At 48.5% G+C, this 24,269-nt stretch overlaps 1 protein-coding gene across 1 annotated transcript; it reads right to left on the bottom strand.

The window, feature by feature from the left end:
* Positions 1 to 188: 188 nt before the first annotated feature.
* Positions 189 to 23,552, bottom strand: FNDC8 (fibronectin type III domain containing 8). Its single transcript, XM_060257658.1, has 5 exons — positions 23,461 to 23,552; positions 23,189 to 23,398; positions 4,110 to 4,611; positions 1,695 to 1,907; positions 189 to 331 (listed from the first exon to the last, which is right to left on the bottom strand). The coding sequence occupies exons 1-5, from the start codon at positions 23,550 to 23,552 to the stop codon at positions 218 to 220; spliced, it is 1,131 nt and encodes a 376-aa protein (XP_060113641.1). The 3' UTR covers positions 189 to 217.
* Between the last annotated feature and the right edge of the window lie 717 nt (positions 23,553 to 24,269).

Genomic DNA, 24,269 nt, shown 5'->3' with positions numbered 1-24,269 from the left:
ACAGTGACATACATGTGCATTTGTAATGGGTAATCGTATGTAGCCATGGTTGATGATGTGGTGGTATTCCTCCCCGCCCCCAGTGAGGCAGTGACTCCATACGTCATCTCTGTGATGCTGAGGCACCAAAGAGAAGTTCCAGGGATATGGGGGAAGGCAAGAAAAGAGACAAAACCTGGAATCTGGTGTCACCTTTTTATTGCCCTGCCATAGCCCCTTACGAAGCAGGCAGGAAGATCGTTTTCTTCTGGGGCTTTCTGTGCCTTCTCACAACAGCAATGACGGGGGATGGATCCAGGGCCAGCCCTGGCACAGCGGGCATGGTGGCAAACTGCAAGAAGTAATGGAGAATGAGGGGTAGAGGGGACACATCAACGTTCCAAACGCCAAGCTGGAGGCCTCATGTGCTACATGGGCTGTGGGCAGGGCAGGGGAACCCTAGTCTGAACTTTAGTGTTGCAAACCTGAATGAACATTCCGTTTATGCAAAATGTCATTTCCACTCTGCTCTGTCTTCAGCATTTGCCGTTCTGGGTTGGGGATGGGGGTCATCACCCCATCAGCTTCTGCAACAAGGGCGCTTTTCCATGTTCTTGGAGGTCGAGCTCTGCTCTATAGTATGCACTCGATGCTCTTTGAGGCTCAGTTCTGTGCTGCACGGTGTACACTCCACATCCATGGAGGCCACTTCTATGCTATTCAGTATGCACACTATGTTTTTGGAGGCTCAACCCTGTGCCAAATAATAATTATTAATATCATATGGCAGTGTGTGTAGTATAGCTAGGTGATCCTAAGATTGTCTGGCAGTCAGAGGTTCTAGCTCTTTTAGTGTTATGAACCACTAGGTGGTGAGTTAGACTTTGTTTTTAAGGCAAGGGAGGGTTTCAGAGCTGGTTGTGCTATTGCCTGCCTCTGCATCACAGCCCTGGTATTCCGTGAAGGTTGCCTATCCAAATATTAGCCAGGGTCGACCCTGCTTAGCTTTCAAGATATGACGAGGTCAGGCTAGCCTGGGCTACGCAGGACAGGGCAGCTTTGTGCAATTCACTACATACTCTATGTTCTTGGAAACCCATCTCTATCCTTTATGGCAGGAGCAAGGCTTTTTATGAGCAGGAACGCATAGGAATGCAGTTCCAGCTGGCTTGGTGTGGCCTGTTTTTAGAAAGTAGGTGGGGCCAAGTGGAGCTTTTGCCAAGCAGGCTTCTTATTGGCCACTGGAGATCTGATTGACTTTGCAGATTTTTAAAAAAATTGCTTCAGCAGCAGCTGCCAGCACAAGACAAGGAACTCCGCTGTGTGACTGAAGGTAAACTGCAGCAGCCATTTTGTGGCTGGATCTGCCTTCTTTGGCAGCCGTTGTGTGGCGGCCATCAGGGTTTTTTGAGCAGGAACGCACAGGAATGCCGTTTCTGCGGGCTTGGCATCAGCGTGTGTGGACTAATATGTAAATGAGTTCCTGCTAGGCTTTTTCTATTAAAAATGTCCTATGTGAAACAATGACGACATCAGGGTGTGTGGCCTAATATGCAAATGAGTTCCTGCTGGGTTTTTTCTACAAAATTCCTCAGTGGCCATTTTGTGGCTGTTCCCACTACAAGTGTCAGCATCCCAAAGGTGCCTGCAGGCTCAAAAGAGTCAGGGGTCTGTGTTATGTGGTACATATTCCTTACAAGCCTGCCCATGCTTACCTTATAAGGTTCACTCCACTTCCCAGCACCAGCCACGTTGAGAGCTCGCACTCGGAACAGGTATTCGGTGCCAGGGCTGAGGTTCTCCAAGTGCTCTTCTGTCTGTGAACAAAACCACTTGATGCTCTTTGGTTGCCCAATCAGCCTAGCCTCTTGGAGACGCAGTTCATAGAAGGAAACCAGCTCCCCATTGCGTGGGCCTGTCCAAGAAAGCTGTTGAGAAAGAGGGTCAAGCAGAAATGCAACAGAAACGTCTTGACCCACTGCCCTGACAGTACTAGCACACAAAGGGTGGGTCCACATGGTGAGTAATTATCAGTTTAACTCTCACGTAGGATTGTCAGGTCTCCGCTGGTCACTGGCAGGGGGTGGGGAGTCTAGTTGCCAGATCCAAACTGGGAAATTCCTAGGAATTTGGGGACAGAGCCTGGGGAGAACAAGGACCTCAGTGGGATACAATGCCAGAGAGCCCACTTTCTGAAGCAGCCCTTTTCCTCCAGGGGAACTGATTTCTGAGGTCTGGAGATGAGCAGGGAATTCCTAGGGATCTCCAGGCCCCACCTGGAGGCTATAGCAACCAAAAAGAGTAACGTGAAAAGGTAGAGCAGGAGAGAAAAGCCACACAGGCATTCACGTTTAATCAACCTCAAATTCTTATCAATTCAATTTCTTAGAAATTCAATTTTTATATGGCCAATATTCATAGAAAATACGGTGTATTACAAAGGGCAAAAGAGAACTACTCCCGAATCAGAAAGATGACAGCCGAATGTAGGAGCGTTGGTCGTCAATATGAATTGTTTTAGGCATTTTCGAAGCTCGTTGAAGCCTCCCGTGAAACGGCATTTAGCGCATCCCTGTTGCGTTCTATTGCCTTGCTGCATTCCATCTTGATATTGGCTAACAAAGAGGACTTGGAGCATTGGACTCTATTTTCACGGTTCTGCACGCTACTTCCCGAGTCCAACTTCAAAGGAACAGACTGTCGGATATCAATATATGAATGGTTGATTTGGGAGTAGTTATCTTTTGCCCTTTGTAATACACCATATTTTGTATGAATATTTGCTATATAAAAACTGAATTTCTAAGAAATTGAATTTCTAAGAATTTGAGGTTGATTTAACGTGAATGCCTGTGTGGCTTTTCTCTCCTGCCCCACCTGGAGGCTGGCATCCCTGCAGTCTCATGGCTGCTGTGAATGCAAAGGCAGTTTGTGCTATGGCACTGTCTTATTGGCTGTTTGGGTCGGGAAGTGTCGGCCCGTTCGTTTATCGTGTTTCCTTTCACACATGCAAACTGGCAGGGGGAGAAGGAGGACTGAAAGGTGTTCTTAGGAGCATGTGCAGTGCCAGATTAAACCCTGTGGAGGCCCCTAGGCAGTCGAAATCTTGGGGCCCCCCTCACAAATTACCTCAGAGTCAGAGCGCCCGTTCTGCCCCTACTGCAGCCTGCAGGCAACTTCTTAAAAGCCCCTTTGACAGAGCTGTGGGGGAGAGGCAGAGAGAGGCAAACTTGGCGACAATGCCAGAAGCAGCTGCATCAGGCAAGTTGGGCAAAGAGCGGCTCAGTTACTGGCTGCGCATGGAGGCTGGGAGGGCTGCAAGCAGGGGGAAAACTGGAGGGGGGGAGCCATCCCAGGACCCCTAAAGGTGTGGGGGCCCATAGGCCAGTGCCTAATTGGCCTAGTTTTTAATCCAGCTCTGAGCATGTGTGATTCTGGAGGGCATCCTGGGGTAGGCTGACTGGGATGGCACGCACTGACCCAAGAGCCACAATTCCCAGGGGGTCAGCTGTACCTTTTGTCCTAGGGTTGCCAGGTCTGAGTCAATAAATACCTGAGAACTTTGTGGGTGGAGCCAGGAGCAACTCCAGTTTTGTTAGGGCTGCCAGTCCCCAGTTTGGAGGCCCTCCCCCCACTTCAGGGTCATCAGAAAGCAGGGGGGGAAGGGAAATGTTTGCTGGGCACTCCATTATTCCCTATGGAGACCGATTCCCATAAGGTATAATGGAGAATAGATCCGCAGGTTTCTGGGACTCTGTGGGGATAGTTTTTTGAGGTAGAGGCACAAAATCTGCAGCATAGCATCCGGTGCCTCTCCTCAAAACACCCCCAAGTTTCAAAAAGATTGGACCAGGGGGTCCATTTCTATTCTTCATCATTCCAAATGGAGGGAAGGCATTTAAAAGGCACGCAGTCCCTTTAAATGCGACTGCCAGAACTCCCTTCAGAGTCCAATTGTGCTTCTCACAACTTTGTTCCTGGCTCCACCCCCAAAGTCTCCTGGCTCCACCCCCAAAGTCTCCTGGCTCCACCCCCAAAGTCTCCTGGCTCCACCCCCCAAGGTCCCCAGACATTTCTTGAATCGGACCTGGCAACCCGACAAGTGATACAGAATTAGGAGTAGGCCGCACCTCTGCCCTGACGTTGCTGACAGTGTGCTGGTAGACAGCAGGTTGCTGTGGCAGTTCCACACAGACGGGTGAGTCTGAGCCGCTGTCCGACAAGCTTGTCTCTCCGTCGCTCACGTCCAGGTCCACTGGAACAGTTGGCACACCTCTGAGGATGGATCGATTCAGCTTGGGCTTTAATAGATCTTTTTCCGGCACGAGGACCCCAGCCAGCAACTCATCCAAGGTCCGGTTCAAACTCCTGTTGGAGAAGGGAGGGCTGTTCTTTGGGGTGTTTCTTTGGGGAGGACCGGCCCGGCTCCTGCTGGTGTTCCTTCGGGGGGAACTGGTCCGGTTCCCGCTGGTACTTCTTTGGGGAGAACTGGTCCTGCTCCCACTGGTGCTTCTTTGGGGAGAACTGGTCCTGCTCCCACTGGTGCTTCTTTGGGGAGAACTGGTCTGGCTCTCGCTGGTGCTTCTTAGGGGAGAACTGGTTGTAGTTGTGGTGCTGCTGTCCAGTTGAGTCCTGTACAGTTGAAACTAAGGGGAAGAGAATAATTCTCCAAGCACTGCTCGCCCAAATGTGTGGAAATGACGTGTTCTGCCAGTTAGATACCTAGGTAACGCTGCCTGTGAAAGCCAGCTAAGGAGTAGGGTAGACAGGGTTGGCCCTAGGCCAGGAGAGGTGGCCAAACTTGCTTAACGTAAGAGCCACATAGAATAAATGTCAGATGTTTGAGAGCCGCAAGACACGAAATCAGATGTTTGATGGAAGGAAGGAAAACAGATGGGAGAGGGAGGAGGAGGGAGGGAGAGGTGGAAAGAAAGCAACTTTAAATGCATTCTCCAAGCCGCCAGCTGGCTTGGCTTGGGGAACTGATTTAAAGAGACAAATGCCTTCTTCAAGCAGGCTGATGGGGCGGTGGGGGCTCTGAGAGCCCCACAATATGTGTGAAAGAGCCACATGTGGTTCCTGAGCTGCAGTTGGGCCACCCTTGCCCTAGACTGTCTGGCACTCTAGGCATGGCTAACTTCTGGCGCCCCCTGCCACACTGATCATGTCACCGAGTCACATGGGGGGTGCCCAATTTAGTGCCCCCAGAAGTCCAGCGCCCTAGGCAATCATCTAGTTTGCCTAGTGGCAGAGCTGGCTCTGAGGGCAGGCATCCCCAATGCGGTGCCCGTAGCTCTCACGTTAAACAAGTTTGGCCACCTCTGGTCTATTGCATAGGCTGAGCTTGCTGGTATACTCCATTGTACCCCCCAACCTAGGGTTGCCAGCTCTGGGTTAGGAAATACCTGGAGATTTTGGAGGTGGAGCCTGAGAAGGGCAGGGTTTGGGATGGAGAGGGACTTCAGTGGGGTATGATGCCATAACGCCTGCCTTCCAAAGCGGCCATTTGCTTCTGGTGAACTGATCTCAGTTGCCTGGGGAACAGTTGTGATCCCAGGAGATCTCTAGGCACCACCTGGAGGTTGGCAACCCTAACCTTAACCACATAGTGAGACAAAGGCCTATTTTATTTATTTATTTGCATCATTTATTGTGCCCCTTTCTCCCTTGGAGTCAAGGTGGATTACGCAGAGTGAGTCAATGCAGTTGACAGGACGGGGCGTTCCGTGAACAGTACAAGAGAATTAAGGTTGCGGAACCAAATAGCAATGTAAAAACGAAACTGAAGCAAAGGATAAGTTTTAACAGGGCACATTAAATGATTATAAAATTACATACTAGGATCTTGGTTTCAGTAAGTTAAACACAGCATAGACCACCGTCCCTAATAATTTACCTTTGTGAATCATTTAGTATAGTGCAACTCTATTGCCTGCGTAGAAAATCTCTCAAATAATCCAGTTTTGCATAGTTTGTGGATAGCCAAGAGAGTGGGAGCTTTCCTCACCTCCTCAGGCAGGCCATTCGGTAAGATGCAGGGCTACCACCGAGTAGGCATGGGCAGTTGCTGATTTTGCCCATTTGCAGGTTGACACCTGCGGAAGGTCTTGCTCAGACTCCATTATCCTCCCCATCTCTTAGTGAGATAAAGGCCAATGTGTTCTCCATAATGGAATGATGTCACTGCTGGGGTTGCCAATCTCCAGGTAGTGGCTGGAGATCTCTTGCTATTACAGCTGATTTCCATGTGACGGAGATCATCAGGAGCAAATGGCTGCTTTGGAAGGTGAGCTCTATGGCCCTCCCCTTCCCTCCTCTCCCCAACCTCCACCCTCCCCAGGCTCCACCCCCAAAATCACCAGGTATTTCCCAACCCTGTGCTGGCAACGCTAGTGACTGCATCACTCAAATTATGCCTGTTCACCTGCCTGTGTATCTGTACTTTAAAAAGACTACACTTACCATTTTCCAGTGTGCGGCGAGATCACACCCTGTAAGAAAGAGAGCTTTTTCTCTCTAGGACAAATGCGATGGCTGGCGATGGATAACTTGCATCTGTAAGGCCGCATCTGTTTATGGGAATAGGAGAACTGACACCCTCAGATCATCTACAGTTAAGTCATTACATATCTCTCTATGCCAGAAGTCCTTTGACCTTCTGACGCTGATGGTGGAAAGTGCCAGGTCGCTGACATGGTGACTCCTAGATAGGGTTGCCAAGTCCAATTCAAGAAATATCTGGGGACTTTGGGGGTGGAGCCAGGAGACATTGGGGTGGAGCCAAGATCAAGGCTGTGACAAGCATCATTGAACTCCAAAGGGAGTTCTGGCCATCACATTTAAAGGGACAGCACACCTTTTCAATGCCTTCCTTCCACGGGAAATAATGAAGGATAGAGGCACCTTCTTTTGGGGCTCATAGAATCGGACCCCCTGGTCCAATCATTTTGAAACTTGGTGGGTATTTTGGGGAGAGGCACTAGATGCTATACTGAAAATTTGGTGCCTCTGCCCCAAATAACAGCCCCCCCAGAGCCCCAGATAGCCGCAGATCAATTCTCCATGATTTTCTATGGGAATAAATCTCCCTAGGGAATAATAGAGCTCCCAGCAGACAATTCCCTCCCCTCCCCCCACTTTCTGACAACCCTGAAGCAGGGGGAGGGTCTCCAAACCGGGGGATCCCCTGGGGATTGGCAACCCTACTCCTAGAGGGTTTTCAAGAAATCTGATGAACTTCCATGATCTGTTAAGACAGGGCTGGCCATCCAGGTGAAGGCCGACTTTTTACCCCCAGGAATCTCCTTGCAGACTAAGGAAACCTTGTGTGTTGCAGAGAATTCTGGGTCATGTTTTACAGTATGCAGTTCACTCAGTACACCTGGGCCTGGCAGACCTCTTGGGCCCTCTCATTCGAATTGTGCATCTATGTTCAAGAAGTAACTGCCTAATTGACCAGGAACACAGACAGCTTTACGAGATCATCAGATTCATGGTGGAGGAGGTTCATCGATGGCTGCCAGCTATGGTGGCTGAAGGGAGCTTCCACATCAAAAAGCATCAGACTTTGGAATAGCAGTGCTATGAAGCAACCTAAGGAGCAGGCCTTGGCCTTGGTGTCCTGTTTGTTGGCCCTCCAGAGCAACTGATTGGCCATTGTATGATGAGACAGGAGGCTGGACTAGATGGAACACTAGTCTGATCTAGGGGTTGCTATCTTCCAGGTGAGGCCTGGGGAGTTCTCCTGGAATTGCAACTGATCTCCAGACTACAGAGATCAGTTCCTCTGGAAAAAATGGTAACCTCAGAGGGCATGAGCTCATTAGCTTCTCCAACAGCCATCATCCCCAGGCTCCACCCCATGCTTATGGATACCATGGACCACCAAAAAAATCCTCAAATAAGCAGGTTGAAGAAGCAGAAGAGTTGGTTTACAATTACCTTCCTTTCCTGTTTCCACAACAGACACCCTGTGAGGTAGGTGGGGCTGAGAGAACTCTGAGAGAACTAGCCCAAGGTCACCCAGCTGACTGCATGTGGAGGAGTGAGGAATCAAACCGTTTCTCCAGATAAGAGTCCACACCTCTTTAACCACTACATTGCAGCTAGCTCTAGATCAAATCAAGCCTGAACTCTCTCCAGAAGCTAAAATGACTAAATGGACATTATCATACTTTGGTCACATAATGAGAAGACAAGACTCAATGGAGAAGCCAATAACCCTGGGGAATGATGAAGGCAACAAGAAAAGAGGAAGACCTAACATGAGATGATGGAATGACTCAATACATGAAGCCACAGCCCTCAGTTTGCAGAACCTGAGCAAGGCTGTCAACAATAGGACATTTGGGAGGGCATTAATTTATGTGTTTGTGCAAAGTGCTAACAACCTGCAGCTAACTTATGGTGACCCCAGCAAGGGACTTTCAAGGCAAGAGAGAAGCAGAGGTGTTTCGCCATTGCCTTCCTCCGCAGAACCTTCCTTGGTAGTCTCCCTTCCGAGTACTGACCCTGCTTGTCTTTTGAAATCTGACAAGATAGGGCTATACCAGGGGTGGCCAAACTTGCTTAATGTAAGAGCCACATAGAATAAACTTCAGATGTTCGAGAGCTGCAAGACATGAACATCAGATGTTTGAGGGAGGGAGGGAGGGGGGAAGGAAGGAAGGAAGGAAGGAAGGAAGGAAGGAAGGAAGGAAGGAAGGAAGGAAGGAAGGAAGGAAGGAAGGAAGGAAGGAAGGAAGGAAGGAAATAGATGGAGGAAGGAGGGAGAGGTGGGAAGAAAGAAACTTTAAATGCATTCTCCAAGTTGCTGGCAGGCTTGGCTTGGCGAAAGGTCTTCGAGAGCCAGTTTGACCACCCCTGAGCTATACTATGTTGCCTTCTCTCCATCGATTCATAGGCTTGCATAAGTCAAAAGAGACTTTGATGGCACTTAACACACAAACGAGTAGGGTTACCAGGTCTCCAGCATCCCAGACTCTGAGACTCATGGAGTGGGATGTGGTGACATCACAGCTGAATTGAAGGACTAATGGTGAACCTACTTACCGCTAGGAAGTACACCACCTAGCATCTGTGAATAAAAACTATGTTCTAAATATAAAATGTAGTTGAGCTGTTAATGCCAGATGACTGTCTCCCAATGTGCAGTAATCACCCCCTGTATTCACAAAAGAAGCCATCAAGTGTAGGAGATTGCTGAGTGACAGCTCTAAGATTTCAACCCAAGGCTCTGAGAATGTACCTCAAAAACTACATGCTAAAGTCCTGACAATCCTATAGTTAAATACTGCAGAGAATAGAGAAATCAACAAAACTGACGGAGATGCCTCTCAGAGAAACCCTGTCTTCCATACCTTTAATCTTTCTTCTTCTAGGGCCTGTAAACAGCTTTTTAGAAATCTTAGACTTCTTCTAGTCTGTTGTTTGCTATTATTCTAATTCTTGTGCCAGGTGTCATATTTAAGTATCTTCACACATGGCACACAGCATAGGAAATGACAGCCAATTTTGCGACTGGCCCCAGTACCTCAGGGCAGCCATATTGTGACTTCCTCCTCCATCCACCATTTTGCGATGCCGCCCATTCTTCCCTCCAAGCTTCCAATTCCCTGCAAGCTTAACAAGATTGGGGACCCTGGGGGCCACACAAAACAGACTCTTTCAAAGAAAGACACAAACAAGGCAAGCAAGGAAAAGTCGTCCACATTATAGCTTCCTTTCCTTGTTTTTGCTTTTTGGCCTGCTTTCCACTTTTAGCTTTCCAGACTAGCATCACCTCTGACTGACTTACCACCTGTAGGATGTCTTGGTTTCAACGGTAACTTTATCACATGGGGACTGTGTGTTTAAAGGTCTAGCACTGAAAGGTCACCAATGCCCTATCTTTCATTATGCCACAGTGTTACCCCCTCCCCATTGTGACCAAGCGTATCCACCAACCCTGGAGCCTTTTATATAGACAGAAAAACTAGCTGAATACAGGCAATAGTTACTTCAAGTGATTTGTCAGTTTGCCAACATCCCAATGGGTAAAGACAGCAGAACCGAAGTTATAGTGACCGAATAACTAAGAATGTATTGAAACAAATTCATACAAATATGTTCAATAGAAGACTAAATAGTAAAGCCTTGAGCCTTTTGGAGTTCAGTGCCATTTTGAAATCTTACTGGAGACTTTCTTTCCCATTTGTCCATTGGGAATTCTATGTGCAGTCTTTGGATGCACTGAAAAAGAATCTTGTGGGTTTTGCAGCTTTTTGCAACTTATTGATGCATCAGAAACACTTTGATATTTTTTTCTGAGCTTTTGCATTGGGTTGAGATATGTGCCTTCATGTGCATTCCTGCTCAAAAAAAGCCCTGCATTTACCACACCAACGGTGAAAACCCTCGTGATTCTCTTTAGTAGCTGTTACATATTGTGACTTCTCTCAGTTGCTGAATCCCCAGTTGGGAGCAGGGAATCTCCTGGTTTGGAGGCCCTCCCCCCACTTCAGGGTTATCAGAAAAGGGGGGGGGATTGAATGTCTGCTGGGCACTCCATTATACCCTATGGACACCATTCCCCATAGGGTACAATGGAGAATTGAACCATGGGTATCTGGGGCTCTGGGCCCCTGTTTTTTAAGACAGACTCACCAAATTTTCAGCACAGCATCTGGTAGGATTCCCAAGTCCCTCTACTGCTGTGATGGGGGACTTGTTAAAACCCATGTGATGCAATGATGTCACCCGGAAGTGATGTCATTGAGCCAGGGACGTCATGCTGGGGATGCTCTCAGACTCACTCTAAAAACTCTGTGGTACCATAGAGTTTTACTGGGAATCCTAGAGCATTTCCTGTGTGATTCTCTAGGAATCATAGTAAAACTCTATGGTACTATGCGAGTCCTAGAGCGAGTCCTAGAGCTTCCCCAGTCTGATGACATCACTTCTGGGTGATGTCATCATGCTGGGGATGGCACACACCAACAGGGTTCTCTGGGGTTGGGGATCCCCCCAGCGGCCTGCTCCCTGCTGGTGGGTTGGGGCTAGGCTTCCCAACCCTCCCGCCCTGGCGGGGGACCCCAGAATTTCCACCCTCTTCCCCCGCTCCCCAAAAAAACGGAAGCGGGGGGAGGGGGGAACGGTGCTGGGGAGCATGGCAAGCCGCCCGATCCTGGAGCGGGCGAGGCCGCCGCGCCGCTGCCGCCCCCCTCCCTGCCCATCGCAGCTGCTCCTCCGAGATGGGCCCAGGCTGAGCCCATCTCGGAGGAGCATGCAAAACCAGGCAAGGAGAGGGCGAGGCAGGCCAGGAGCATGGTGAGCCGCGAATCCGGGCCCTTCTAGGACCCGGACTTGCGGCTCGCCACGCCCCCGGCCCGCCTCCACCCCCCCACTCCGCTTCCACCCCAGAGGCCAAGCGGGCGAGGCCGCCGCGCTGCTGCCGCCTCTTCTCCGCTCGCCGTGGCTGCTCCTCCAAGATGGGCTCAGGCTGAGCCCATCTCGGAGGTGCAGCCACGGCGAGCGGAGAAGAGGCGGCAGCTGCAGGGCGGCTCGCCACGCTCCCCGGCGCCGTTTCTCCCCTCCCCCTAGCTCCACCCCAGTGTCTCCTGGCTCCACCCCCAAAGTCTCCTGGCTCCACCCCCAAAATCCCCAGATATTTCTGGGGTTGGACTTGGCAACCCTAGTTGGGGTCCTCCAGGGTGGGGGATTCCCCCACCCCCAGAGGGAGCTTGGTACCCCTAGCATCTGGTGCCTCTCCTCAAAAGGCCTCCTATGTTTCAAAAAGATTGGACAAAGGGGTCCAATTCTATGAGCCACCAATAGGTGCCTCTATCCTGTTATTTCCAATGAAGGGAAGGCATTTAAAATTTGATGTCCAGAACTCTCTTCAGAGTTCAATCATGCTTGTCACAACCTTGCTCCTGGCTCCAACCCAGAGTCTCCTGGCTCCACCCCCAAAGTCCCCTGATATTTCCTGAGTTAGACCTGGGCACCCTATCTCCTCTCCCACCCCTGAGGTCTGGCTCCTCCCCAAAGCCTACCATCCCCAGGATTTGCCTCTGAAATCTCCAGGGATTTCCCTCACCCAGAGTTGGCAACCCTTATCTCCCCATCAGAAATTTAACTGCTCAAGGCAAGAGGAAGAGGCCAAATTTTTAAGAACAACTCCAGGCCTTTGCTGACCAAGTATGTACACTTTGAGATCTCATTTGTGGCCTTTCTCATTGCCAGCTTTCTATTCTCACAAAACAAAACCCTCACACACCATTTGGCTTTGGGGGTTCTCTTTTCTACCCCTGGGTCCACTGAGTAAAACCTCTTTGGTTTTAAAGGCACATGGTGATAGCATTTTTGACCTCCTTGAAGATGTAAACGTAATTTTATGATTTATAATGCATTTCAGATCAAGTCAGGGCAATTCTGCATTCCTTTTGCCATTCCTTTTTTCAAAAATCTTTTTTTGTTGTTTTCCCTTGCTTAAACTCTCTCTCTCAGTAACTCAGCTGCTTTTGTGAATCTCTTTTTAAAACAGAATGCATTATTGGCATTTAATATTTTAAAACCAATACTAAGCATTATTTCCTTGTTGTATTAAGTCACAGGGGGAGTTATGGAGTGAGATTCTGCTTGCTCGGGAGATATTAAAACTGCTGACTTGAAATTTGAAAAAGAAAGAAAGGCACATAGAAAAAAGAAAGAAAAGTTTGTTTTGGAGTGCATGCGTCAGAGAATGAGAGAGAGCTATTAGAATGCCTGCCGAATGAGTGACACGGGCTACCAAGGGAACAAGGCAAGAATCGGGCTTTGTTAAGACAGATAAAAACCCGAAACCTGATCCGGGAAGGGCAGCGTCTGACAAGAATCATCCTGTACAAGGCATCTGAAAACCGCGACAGCTTCCAAGCGGTGTCGCTTGCTGAAAAATCCGGATGAGACGAGGCCATTGCCGGCAAAAGTCTTCAAGTGGGCCTGGGGATTGAGGTTTCCAGTAGATCCTCAGATCCAAAGTCCTCCTCCTGTTACTTTCTCCCCTATGAACTGGCAACACAGACAAAGGGGTGCTGTTAACTCCCCCAACGTCACCGAGATTCTCAGTCAGTTCTCCCCTTACCTGCCTAAGTTGCTCATTCCAGTTTGCTTTTGGAGGGAGCGGAGATAAGAAGACCATACTGCCTACGGGTACTTTCACACATGCTGAATAATGCGCTTTAAACTGACTTTCAATGCACTTTAGTGATCATTTGTAGGGTTGCCAGCCTCCAGGTGGGACCTAGAGATCCGCTTTTACAACTGATCTCCAGCTGGCAGAGGTCAGCTCCTCTGGAGAAAAAGGCTGCTTAAGAAGGGTGGACTGGTAATGTACCATGCTGAGGCCCTTCTCCTGGATCCACCCCCAAAGTCTCCTGGTATTTCCCAACACTGACTTGGCAACCTTAATCATTTGAAGAAGAAGAAGATATTGGATTTATATCCCACCCTCCACTCCGAAGAGTCTCAAAGTGGCTCACAATCTCCTTTACCTTCCTCCCCCACGACAGACACCCTGTGAGGTGGGTGGGGCTGGAGAGGGCTCTCACAGCAGCTGCCCTTTCAAGGACAACCTCTGCCAGGGCTATGGCTGACCCAAGGCCATGCTAGCAGGTGCAAGTGGAGGAGTGGGGAATCAAACCCGGTTCTCCCAGATAAGAGTCCGCACACTTAACCACTACACCAAACTGGCAAGTGGATTTTGCCGTTTTCTGGGCTTGGGGCAGGGGTCACTGCAGGTGTGTGGGAGGGGAAGTACTTGTGAATGTCCTGCATTGTGCAGGGGGTTGACTAGATGACCCTGGAGGTCCCTTCCAACTATATGGTTCTATGATTTCACACGGTTAAATCCAGTTGCTAAATGCATTAAAACTGGGTTGAAAGTGCATTCTTCAGTATGTGTGAAAGCACTTTAGTCTCTTTCAGCATCATTCTCAGCAGAGTTCTTTGTTTTTGTTGCTCTCCAATTTTTATTGGAAAAGCAGTTTGAAAGTAGTTTAAGGAAACCAATAATAGTAATGACTGTGCTTCGCTCCTGGTATTGGCTTCTCAAATGTGTCTGGGTATGATTCAAAGCACTTTTAAGGCCCTAAGTGACTTGGACTGCCCAGGTACTTGAAGGGCGGGTGGGAAGACTGGACTGGTGGGGTATTGTGTGTGTATCATCCACCCAAACGGGCAAATGGCAAGGCAATACAGGGCATATTCAGTGGTGGCACCTTCCTGTAGGATGCCCTCCCCCTGGAACTCACCTATCTCATACTTTGCTGTCTTTTAGGCACTTAGTCAAAACAATCCTTAGTCAAAAAAACATCTTTTTAGCTCTCTAATGATCTGCTTCTAGTATGAGATCTGCTTCTAGTATGAGATCCATGAAAACGTTATGATTCAACATCACCCCAAGGTCAGAAATAACTGGTGTTTGAACAGGGGAATACCTTTACTTTTTTCACGTGTTTAATTGTTCTTTTATGCCCCTACTTTGTTTGCTTACAATAACTTGTTTTGGATTTTTTGTACTGATAATTTACAGTATTTCTTAAAATGATTTTATGATATTGTTTTTACTTGAGTTGGACTCTGGGAGATAGCATAGGAGTTCCCTAAATAAATAAAAACTAAATAAAATCATATATATATAGCACTCCAGTTAGTTCCTGATCTGGGGTTTTTTTTTTTTAAAATATGACAATCATTACTTATTATTAGCTTTTCTCTCCGCCTCCACTGTGCAAGCTGGCAAAGCTCTTCAATTTTAAAGGAAAAGTTAGGGAGGCAAGAAAAAAAATGCAGCTAGTATATTTTATTTCCTTTTTTAACATCCCACTTTTCTCTCCAAGATGGATCAAATTGGCTCACAACATTTGCCCCTTCTCCATTTTATCCTCACAACAACCCTGTGAGGTAGGTCTGGCTGAGAGGGTGCAAGTGGCCGAAGGGTGCCCAGCAAGCTTCCTTGAGTGGGGATTTGAACTCAAATCAGGGTTTCCCAGGTCTTAGAATGACACACAACCACTACTTCACTATGGCTGTCAAGAAATTCAGCCTCTGTTTCTTGATATCTTCTTCCCCCAGCCTTTTAAAAATTTTTACAGAAGGCCCACACTAGCTTGATCACATCGGATTTCAGAAGCTAAGCTTGGCTGGCTCTGCTTAATACTTGGATGCGAGACTGTAATGTACTGAGTTGCGAGACGGGTTGAAGGCAACATGCTTTATTCGGTGGTACATTACAAGAGAGGGAACACGCGGGCCGGGCCCCGCTTATATACATTACCCGGAACTGCCCCCCAGTCTGACCAGTCCAATCCTGGTCAGTCAAACTTCCCGCCACAGATCTTGATGGGCGGGGCGTCTGGCGAGCTACATCCGGGGACCTGTGGGGTCGCCTCTGTAGCGATCGCCATGCGGTACATCCGCTTATGTTTCAAGACATAACACTGACCATCAAAGAAGTCCAGGGTTGCTACGCAGAATCAGGCAATGGCAAACCACCTCTGCATGTCTCTTGCCTTGAAAACCTGTACAGGGCTACCATAAGCTGGCTGCGACCTGACACACTTTCCACCGTCGTTTATTTTTAAGAAACAACACAGTCCCTTATTAAACACCATATGCCCAACTGCACAAAAACACAGTTTTTCCACCGTTCAGTGTTTTCCCCACAGCACGAAATGCATCCCACAGCACATTAGAACGCACGCTGTTGCAAAGCACTTCTTAATTATACCCGCTGCTGCCAACAACAGAAGTAATAAGCACATTGTAGCATGTTCATGGAGAGTCAAAGCAAAATATGAGGGAGGCAAATACATTTCATGAGGGGATTTGATCAACTGTATTCCTGGCAGGCTTCCACCAAGAGAAACAGACCTGGCAGGATTTGATTGAACAACAAAGCACCATATTAATATCAGACCTGTTCAATGAATGGCTGCGTTGCTTTGTGATTTGCCACTGCAGACTTCTAGATCAGATCTTGCCAGCTTTTCTGAAAGAGGTGCTCACAATGAGCAACAAAAAGCCATATGGGAAAGAGCCTGCCTCAGCTGACAACCTCCAGGCAGGGCCTGGGGATTTCCTGGTATCACAACTTACCTCAGAAGTAGAGAGATCAGTTCCCACAATGGCTGCTTGGGGGGTTGACAACTCCAGGTTGGGGAATATCTGGAGATTTGGGGGTGGAACTTGGAGAGGGCACAGTTTGAGGAGGGGAAGGATCACACTGGGGTATTTAGGGTTGCCAATTCTGCATTGGGAAATACCTGGAGATTCTGGGGCTGGAGGGATCTCAATGGGTAGAATGCCATTGAATCCACCCTCCAAAGCAGCCATTTTCTCAGTTTTCAGGATTTTTCTTGGCACTAATTTAGCTTCACAACAACCCTGTGAGGTAGGTTTAGCAGAGAGAGAGAGGCCCCAAGGTCACCAGGTGAGCATCCTGAGAGAGAGACAGAGAGAGACAGGAACAAAGAGAGAGGGAGGGAGGGAGGAGAAGGAGAAATTGGAGTTATACCCTACCCTCCACTCCGAATCTCAGAGCAGCTTACAATCGCTTTTACCTTTCTCCCCCACAAGAGACACCCTGTGAGGTAGGTGGGGCTGAGAGAGCTCTCACAGAAGCTGCCCCAAGGTCACCTACTCAGTGAGCATCCTGAACTCAGGATTCTCTGACCCTATAGCGTTACTCCAACCACAACACCACATCAGCTTTTGAAAGAAAGGTAGCCTTTCCAGTTGCAACAAAGAAAAAAAAAACAGTGGCAGAGCAAATGGGAAGGGAAGGCTTCTAAAATCCCATGCTTGCTTCTGGGTGACAATGTGTGCCATTTGCTTGGACGGGGCCCTTGGTCACAGCCTTGCTGAGTAGGAACGGAAGCCGTTTCTCGTGTGTCCCCTAGTCTGACCTTGACTCCCCCCCTCTGCAGGCTGCCTGTCCCAGCCAGGTAATCAATAACGGAGCCCCTTCCGCCCAAGGCTCCCTCCCTCCCGCCCTCTTGCTGGACTTGAGCCTCTAATTCTTCCCCCCTTCCTGCCTGCCCCCCTCCCAGACCCGCTGGGCACACGTAACCAAAAGCTACCTGACCCATTTATTTTGGCAGCACCTCCGCCTGTAAATGTCTTTCTTGGATACCCGCAGTGGACAATCACAGACATCCTTGGGGAAAGGGGGGGGGGTCAGAAATGTTTTGGCGCTCAAGAATTGGGGGAGGGTGGTCTAAAAATAATATTTATATGGTCTAAAATCATATTTATAAATATATACATTTATAAAATATCTACCTACCTACCTAAATCCTACCTACCTACCTACCTATCTATCTATCATCTATCTATCTATCTATCTATCTATCTATCTATCTATCTATCTATCTATCTATCTATCTATCTATCTATCTATCTATCTATCTATCTATCTATCTATCTATCTTCATCATCATCATCATCTGCTTTCTATCTACTATCTATCAGCTCTCTGTAGGCCTTGCCTCCCAGTTTTTTAAGAAAAATGCAACTGCAGGCTTATATTGAGTTTATTTATAGTTTATATTTCTCTCTGAGATGTGAGGTAGACTGCCCAATAAGCATGAGGCCCTAGAAACAATATACATGCAATACCATCAAAACCACATGCATGTAAACAGTGCGATAAAATATATATGCCATCAAGTCAGAGCTGACTTAGGGCAACCCCATAGGGTTTTCAAGGCAAGAGGTGAACTGAGGTGGTTTGCTATTGCTTGCCTGGATAGTTGTGCACCCAGGTCAGGGCATACAGTGTGACAACACTGGGAAATGTCACAAGACTTCAACCTCCCCCCCCCCCCCTCTTTCCTGCTCTAGTTGTTCTGTGGATGGGGGGAAAATACTCTGCTCTTGAGCAATCCAAACTACCCACCCACCCAACAGCTACCTGCTTTCAACGGGCGAGCAAGATGGGAGCCAAACGCTGGACCATCCCTCAAGTGGATTTGGGGACAGGCTACAAACCACATCAGGGATGTGATATATAGGATGGGCTCCCCTCATTTATACCTAGTGCTGGTTTGTTTTCAGTGTAGCTTACACAGGAGCACTTTGCTGGGGGAACTGTGTCCTATGTTATTTTATCATTAATTTATTTACTTCATCTAATTGATGATAATGATGATTTGTCCCCTGCCTTTCTCCCCAGTGGAGTCCTAAATAATACAAGACAATACAGAGAACACACTTCCCTTTTCTATTTTTCCCTTAGTGGCATAATTATGCATCATATATTTGTGTATTAACTTCATTTTATACCCCTCTCTTACCCCCCACCAAGAGTGGCTTATATCTTTTTCCTGTCCTCCCTTTTATCTTCACAACAACCCTATAAGGTAGGTCAGGCAGAGAGAATGTGACTGGTCCAAGGGTCACCCAGCTAGCACCCATGGCAGAACAGGGATTTGAACCTGGTCACCCAGATTCTAGTCCCGCACTCTTAACCGCTACCCCGCACTTTTATTAATGAGACTGGGGTGTGTGTGTCTCATTTAGATTTTCAATCTTGTTTTGAGTCTGAGTAGATTTGAACCCAAGTCCTTCCAATCCAAAAGAAGCCTATCAGGAGGTTCTCACTTTCTTCCTTGAATGCAGGAAGTTGCATTATGCAGGGCCAGCCCTGCTGCTAGGGAAACTAGGCAATCGCCTAGGGCGCTGCCTTCTGGGGTTGCCAAACGGGGCACCCCCTGTGTGACTCGCTGATGTTATCAGTGCAGGGGGATGCCAGAAGTTAGGCTTGCCTAGAGTGCCAGACAGCTGTGGTCTTATGCTGAAACTGGCAGGTGAAGTATTGTCTGCTCAGACAGGCAGCAGCTCTGCAAGGACTCAGGCAGCAGACTTTCTCCATCACTACAGTGGTGACCCTTTTAACCGGAGATACTGGGGATTGAACCTGGGACCTTCTGCCTGCAAAGCAGGGGCTCAGCCGCAGTCGCTTGTTCCCTTTGAGATGTTGATGCTTCCTGGAACTCAGAAACCTCAAGGTATTGGAGGAGGAGGAGAACGAGGGAGGAATCACCTCTGCCAGGTCTGCAGGGCAATGCCTGCAGGCTGGAATTCCTGCCAGTGTGTTTGTGTGCCAGTGTGAGACTGATGCTGTCAATCTTCAGCTCCTCCTTCCTTCCTGCAATACTGGCTGGAGCAGCACACAATGGCTCCTTTGAGCAAGAAGCTCCCCAACAGGGGCGGGAAGAGGATCCACAAAGCCCGCTCCCATAGGCACCGCCTGCCAAAAGAAGAAAAGGATGGCTGGGGAACTCAGATCAGCCACAGCCAGGGGTGGAATTTTAGCAGGAGCTCCTTTGCATATTAGGCCACACACCCCTAATGCAGCCAATCCTCCAAGAGCTTACAAAAAAGAGCCTTGTGAGCTCTTGGAGGATTGCCTACATCAGGGGGTGTGGCCTAATATGCAAAGGAGCTCCTGCTAGAATTCCACTCCTGGCCACAGTAGAGAGCAGTGGCATCCCTTGGTCAGGCAATTAAACTGCTCCTGCCCGTCATCTTTTGCTTTTGCCTTCAAGCAGCAGCCATTTCTGGCAACCCTGTTGGGTTTTGAAGGCAAGAGACCTTCAGAGCTGGTTTGCCATTGCCTGCCTCCACGACACAGCTCTGGCTTTCCTTGGTGGTCTCCCATCCAAATATGGACCAGGGCTGAGTTTCTGAGACCTGACAAAATCAGGCCAGTCTGGGTCCATCATCTTCGCTATGACATTTAAAAATATTCAAACCCCATTCTTGGCATCACACACCGCATGGTGTAATGGTTAGAATGTCAAGCCAGGATCTGAGAGACTCAGACTTGAACCTCCACTCTGCCCTAGAAGCTCAATGGGTGTCCTTGCACCAGTCACACACTTGCAGCTGAACCTACCTCACAAGGTTGTTGTGAAGATAAAAGGGAGGCGGTAAGAATGTTGTAAATGGTAAACCATTTGGGGCCTCTTGGAGGAAAAAGAGTAGTATAAATAAAGTAATTAAATAAATACATAGCATGTGATTTTGCCACTAAAGGTAGTAAGAATAATAGGAATAATACTACTAATAAATAATACAAATTCTATACCAGGGGCAGCCAAGCTTGCTTAATGTAAGAGCCACATAGAATAAGCGTCAGATGTTTGAGAGCCCCAAGACATGAATGCTAGATAATTGAGAGCTGAAAGGAAGGAAGGAAAATGGAGGAGGGAGGGAGAGAGGGAAAGAAAGAAACTTTAACTGTGAATGTATTCTCCAAGTCAGTGGCTGGCTTGGCTTGGAGAAGTGATTTAAAGAGACAAATGCCTTCTCCAAACCGGCCAACAAGGCAGTGAGGGCTTCAAAAGCCACACAGTATGTGTAAAAGAGCCACCTGTGGCTCCCAAGCTGCAGTTTGGCCATCCCTGTTCTACACTGACTAGAACCTTGGTATCGTCTTTTATAGAAATCAAGTTCTTTCTCCTCTTTTCTGACTGCATAGGAGACCCAAAAAGGGAATGCTGCTGATTAACTTCAGTGTTGCCTAGTGGATAGAACATCAGACTAGTAATGGGGCACCCACACAATCCTATGCAGATTTACTCCAGCTGAAGCCCATTGGTTGCAATGGATTTAGACTGGAGTAACGCTGCATAGGATTGCAGTGGCCATGTTCAAATTCACGTTCTGCTTGGAAGCTTGCTGCCTAACCTTGGACCAGTCACTGTCTCTTTGTCCTACCCCACAGGGTTGTTGTGAGGCTAAAATTGGGTTGGGGGGTGGGTGGGTACACCATCTCACATAGGCCAATAAGGTTGTCAAATCCAGGTTCAGAAATACCTGGAGATTTGAGGGTGGAGCCTGGGAAAGTGGGGTTTCAGGAGGGGAGGGGCTTGGGTAGGGTAGAAGAAGAAGAAGAAGATATTGGATTTATATCCCGCCCTCCACTCCAAAGAGTCTCAGAGCGGCTCACAATCTCCTTTACCTTCCTCCCCCACAACAGGCACCCTGTGAGGTGGGTGGGGCTGGAGAGGGCTCTCACAGCAGCTGCCCTTTCAAGGACAACCTCTGCCAGAGCTATGGCTGACCCAAGGCCATTCCAGCAGGTGCAAGTGGAGGAGTGGGGAATCAAACCTGGTTCTCCCAGATAAGAGTCCGCACACTTAACCACTACACCAAACTGGCTCTCCAGTTTGGCTCTCCTGTCTACGTCAGGGGTGTCGAACTCATTTGTTATGAGGGCCGGATCTGACATAAATGAGATAAATGAGGGTAGAATGGCATGTGCTCCCCCTTCCAAAACATCCATTTCCTCCAGAAGTGGAATAAATATTTTAAACAAACGAATCAATACATAAATGATTTGTGTATGCTGGAGATCAACTGTAATTCTGGGAGACCTCCCACCTCCACGTGGAGGTTGGCGACCCACCCTATTATTAAAGAAGGAGAGGAGGAGGAGATTTTATCCATCCTTTCCCAAAACAAGCTGTTCAGATGTTAAAGTGAGGGGCCTAGGGTTGACAAGTCCAGTTCAAGAAATATCTGGGGACTTTGGGGGTGGAGCCAGGAGCAAGGTTGTGACTAGCATCATTGAATTCCAAAGGGAGTTCTGGCCATCAGATTTAAAGGGACTGCGTGTGTTTTAAATTCCTTCCCTCTATTGGAAATAATGAAGGATAGGGGCACCTTCTTTGGATCCCCTGGTTCAACTTGGAGGGTGTTTTGAGGAAAGGCATTGGATCCTATGCTGCAAATTTGGTACCTCTACCTCAAAACATAGCAAACCCCGCCCCCTCCCCCGATCCCCAGTTAACCACAGATTAATTCACCAATATACCCTATGGGAATCGGTCTCCTTAAGGAATAACGGAGTGCAAAAGAAGAAGGGGATGGCAAAAGATGAGATGGCTGGACAGCGTTACTGATGTAACTAACATGAATTTGAGCAGACTTTGGAGGATGGTGGAAGACAGGAGGGCCTGGAGTGACTTGGTCCGTGGGGTCGCAAAGAGCTGGACTCGACTGTGCGACTGAACAACAACAACCCCCACATTCTGATGACCCTGAAGTGGGGGGTGGGCCTCCAAACCTATTCCATAGGAGGAATCATATACAAGCGTGGTACTGTCTACGTCAGGGGTGTCGAACTCATTTGTTATGAGGGCCGGATCTGACATAAATGAGACCTTGAGGGGCCGGGCCATGTCGGGTTGGGCCGAGCCATGTCAGGCCGGGCCATGTGTGTGCCTATTTAAGATTAGGTAGCAGAGATATAAATTTTATAAAGAACACAAATATATATGTTAAAAAACTTAAAACACGTTTAAAACGTTAGCACTCATTGGTCTTAAGGATGCTTTCTTTGTATTTCTCCCATGTGATCCAGGGAACTGAGCAAAGGAAGTTCTGGCTCTTTCCTTCCTTCCCCAGGTTTTGCTCTGTAGCCCCTGTACAATTGAGCAAGCCTTGCAAAGCAAGCTGTTATGCAAAAGGAAGCAAGAGAGGAGGAGAAGGAAGCAGATGACAGCCAGTTGCTCGGGGGCCTCATAGGAGCCTCCGGGGGGCCTGATTTGCCCCCCCCCCCGAACTGCATGTTTGACACCCTTGGTCTACGTCTTTCAAGCAAAGGAGAACTGAGACAGTGGACTGTAAAGTGCTACCTTACAAGAGTGATGTGAAATAACATTCTGATTTTGAAAGCACCACCTTACAAGAGTGGCGTGAAATAACTTTTTTTTATTTTTCTATGGACATTTAACGAGTTTCGATTTGTAATGCTGATATAATTGCATCGTTACGAAAGAAATTGCTTAAGCATTTATTTGCGACGTACAAACGCAGTGGTTTATTTCTAGTGTTTGCTAATCAGTACTGCAGTTTCCGGTTTGCCCACCTGGGGATTGGCAACCCTAGAGGGGCCCCTTCTATGCAATCCCCCACTCACTCTCCCAAACTGGGAAGGGAACCCAGGTATCCGGCCATATGTCAGAAGGAACCTGGCGGCGTCCTGTCCGGAGGCCCCCCCGCCCCTCTTTGCGATCAGAGCGTCCCACCCTCTCCTCCCAGGCGAGCCAGGTTGGGACTCCTCCTCCTCCTCCCCTGCGGGCCCCGCCCCTGCCGTGGTCTCCCCCTCGCCCCCCCTCCCGCCCGCCTCTCAGTCCTCTCGCCAGGTGTGCTGCCCGCTCCACCTGGCCTGGGGGCTCACCTGCCAAGCAGGCCGCCGCCGCGCCCAGGAGGGAGCTCCAGATGGGCCACCCGGGGGCAGCCGCCTTCTTCCCCCAGCCATGAAGATCGCGCCTCCCTTCGGCCCCAGGCCAGTCCGCCGCTGAGCTGCCGCAGGAAGTCGTGGGCTTTGGAGTAAGTAACCCCCTGGCTCTCTCTCCCCTCTCCTTTGCCCTCCTCTTTAGCCTCGTTCCTGGTGATCGCGAGGGGGGAGGATTTGGTTTCACCAGCCCCCCCCCTCCCCGCATCACCAACCTGTGCTCCACCTCCACTTTGAAAACTCTTTTGTTCAGTTCTTCAAACATTTCCCCCAATACGTTAATGAACACCTTATTCGAGAAAAACATCGACCGCTGGTGCGCCCAAAGAACCAAGTATCAAAATTTGGACTTTCCACACAGCTATACAGACAGGTGATTATTATTAGGTATTTTACGATTCATCGGATAGTTTGTCCTAATTGTCATGAGCGTGGGTCATAACCATTGTTAGGAATTGGGATTGATCTGTGGTGCTGATATGGAAATGTGGGACCGTGTTATTGTATCTAGCAGGGGTGGCCAGACCTGCTTACCATAAGAGCCGCATAGAATAAACATCAGATGTTTGAGAGCTGCAAGACATAAACATCAGATGTTTTGAGAGAAGAAAGGAAGGAAGGAAAGAAAGAAAGAAGCAAGCAAATAAATGGGGGGAAGGAGAGGTGAAAAGAAAGCAACTTTAACATTAAACTCATTCTCCAAGCAGCTGGCTGGCTTGGCTTGGCTTGGAGAAGTGATTTAAAGAGACAAATGCCTTCTCCAAGCTGGTTTATGGGGCAGCGGGGGCTTTGAGAGCCACACAATATGTGGGAAAGAGCCACATGTGGTTCCCAAGCCATGGTTTGGCCACCCCTGATATATAGACTCTGTTGCCAAATGTAATAAACCGCCTAGAGATTAAGAATGGTAGCTCTGACCAAAAGGGTCACCTTGGAGTTGAAACAGTGCATTCCTAAACAGAGTTCTATCCTAAATCCAATGAAGTCAGCTGGCTCAGAAAGTGGTAATGCTGTTCAGGATCGC

This window comes from Heteronotia binoei, chromosome 17, assembly GCF_032191835.1.
Source record: "Heteronotia binoei isolate CCM8104 ecotype False Entrance Well chromosome 17, APGP_CSIRO_Hbin_v1, whole genome shotgun sequence".
In the NCBI taxonomy this organism is placed as follows: Eukaryota; Metazoa; Chordata; class Lepidosauria; order Squamata; family Gekkonidae; genus Heteronotia; species Heteronotia binoei.
Note: the sequence above shows the minus strand (reverse complement) of the source record. Positions and strands in the feature narration are given on the sequence as shown.